Below are 1,270 nucleotides of genomic sequence, written 5' to 3' on the forward strand. Positions count from 1 at the left end.
GTCCAGACGCTATATGTAGTAATAATACATGTGTATGCAACGAAAATGTTTCTCATTACGTGGAGAGTGAACTGTTTTGCTGGGGAAACACGGGAATCAACGAAACTTGTAATCAAGACCGAGATTGTTACGTGAAAGATTTCAAAGGCAATTTAACATGTCACGCTACATGCGGCTGTCCCGATGGCACACGCTTAAGCAAGGATGAAATGAGTTGTGTAGGATCAGCAGGTAAACGGTTATCTTGTTATTTTTCCAAAGTTCATTACGTGGCGTTTGACAAAATCTTTGCACTAAATTTTAGAACTTGGAGAAGCTTGCGAAATAGACAGTGATTGTTATGTCCCGTCTTCCGTTTGTAAGAAACAAGTGTGCACATGTGCCAAGAACTATTATGAATCACATGAGCTTTGTTTGCCAGGTAATACTTTATAAATTATTATAAAAATATTAATTTTTCTTGAATAAAAACAGTTTATATTGACATTTTATATTGACACTTCTGAACAAACAGATTCAGATTTCATGGAATAATACAATACATAATAAATAATTGATATAAACCGTAACTAAAATTTAATCACAAAAAGTTTAAAAGTATATTAAAAGTAGCCAAATAACGTTTTCATGATCAGTAATCGAATTTTAGGTATCAATGCTGATTGCACGGGTAACGAAGGTTGCTCACCGAATAATTCCGTGTGTATTTCGAAGAAATGTTATTGCGAGCCGAATTATGTGGCTGCGTCTATTGATTCATGTATACCAGGTAAGCAATTATATCAATTCGTTTTTATAAAGAAAATATTGCTAAAACTTTCATGTATTATCAATAGTAAGAACTCTTTAATGTTCGAATGTATTTTAATATGTTTCTATTATAGTATCACTGTTCGGCGAGCCGTGTTTACTGGATATTCAATGTTCTGCCACTGCAACGGACGCAATTTGTGCGTCTGAGAACAGAAATGACACCGCGGTCACAACGGAATCGTCGACAGAATCGTCGACAGAATCGTCGATAAAATCGACGACAGAATCGACGACAGCAGAAGACAAAATTTGTACTTGTAGTACAGAGGACTACTACAGATTCGGAAGGTGTTTTAAGAAAAAATGTAAGACAAGAATAATCTGATAATGAATTAATTTTTTTCTAAAAATTACACTGCTCAAAAAAATTATGGCATAGAAAAATTTTGAGCAAAAATTGGTCAATTTTGATTAATGGTAACTCCGCGAAAAATCATCGTAAAATGATGAACTTTTT

General features: G+C 33.9%; 1 protein-coding gene across 1 annotated transcript; it reads left to right on the top strand.

Annotated features, from left to right (window-relative positions):
- Positions 1 to 6: 6 nt before the first annotated feature.
- Positions 7 to 1,138, top strand: LOC105462050 (prion-like-(Q/N-rich) domain-bearing protein 25). Its single transcript, XM_011708576.1, has 4 exons — positions 7 to 231; positions 305 to 421; positions 650 to 769; positions 885 to 1,138. Exons 1-4 carry the CDS (start codon positions 210 to 212, stop codon positions 1,136 to 1,138), a joined length of 513 nt encoding a protein of 170 aa, XP_011706878.1. The 5' UTR covers positions 7 to 209.
- Positions 1,139 to 1,270: the final 132 nt, after the last annotated feature.

Source organism: Wasmannia auropunctata, unplaced genomic scaffold (genome assembly GCF_000956235.1).
Source record: "Wasmannia auropunctata unplaced genomic scaffold, wasmannia.A_1.0 LD272057.1, whole genome shotgun sequence".
In the NCBI taxonomy this organism is placed as follows: Eukaryota; Metazoa; Arthropoda; class Insecta; order Hymenoptera; family Formicidae; genus Wasmannia; species Wasmannia auropunctata.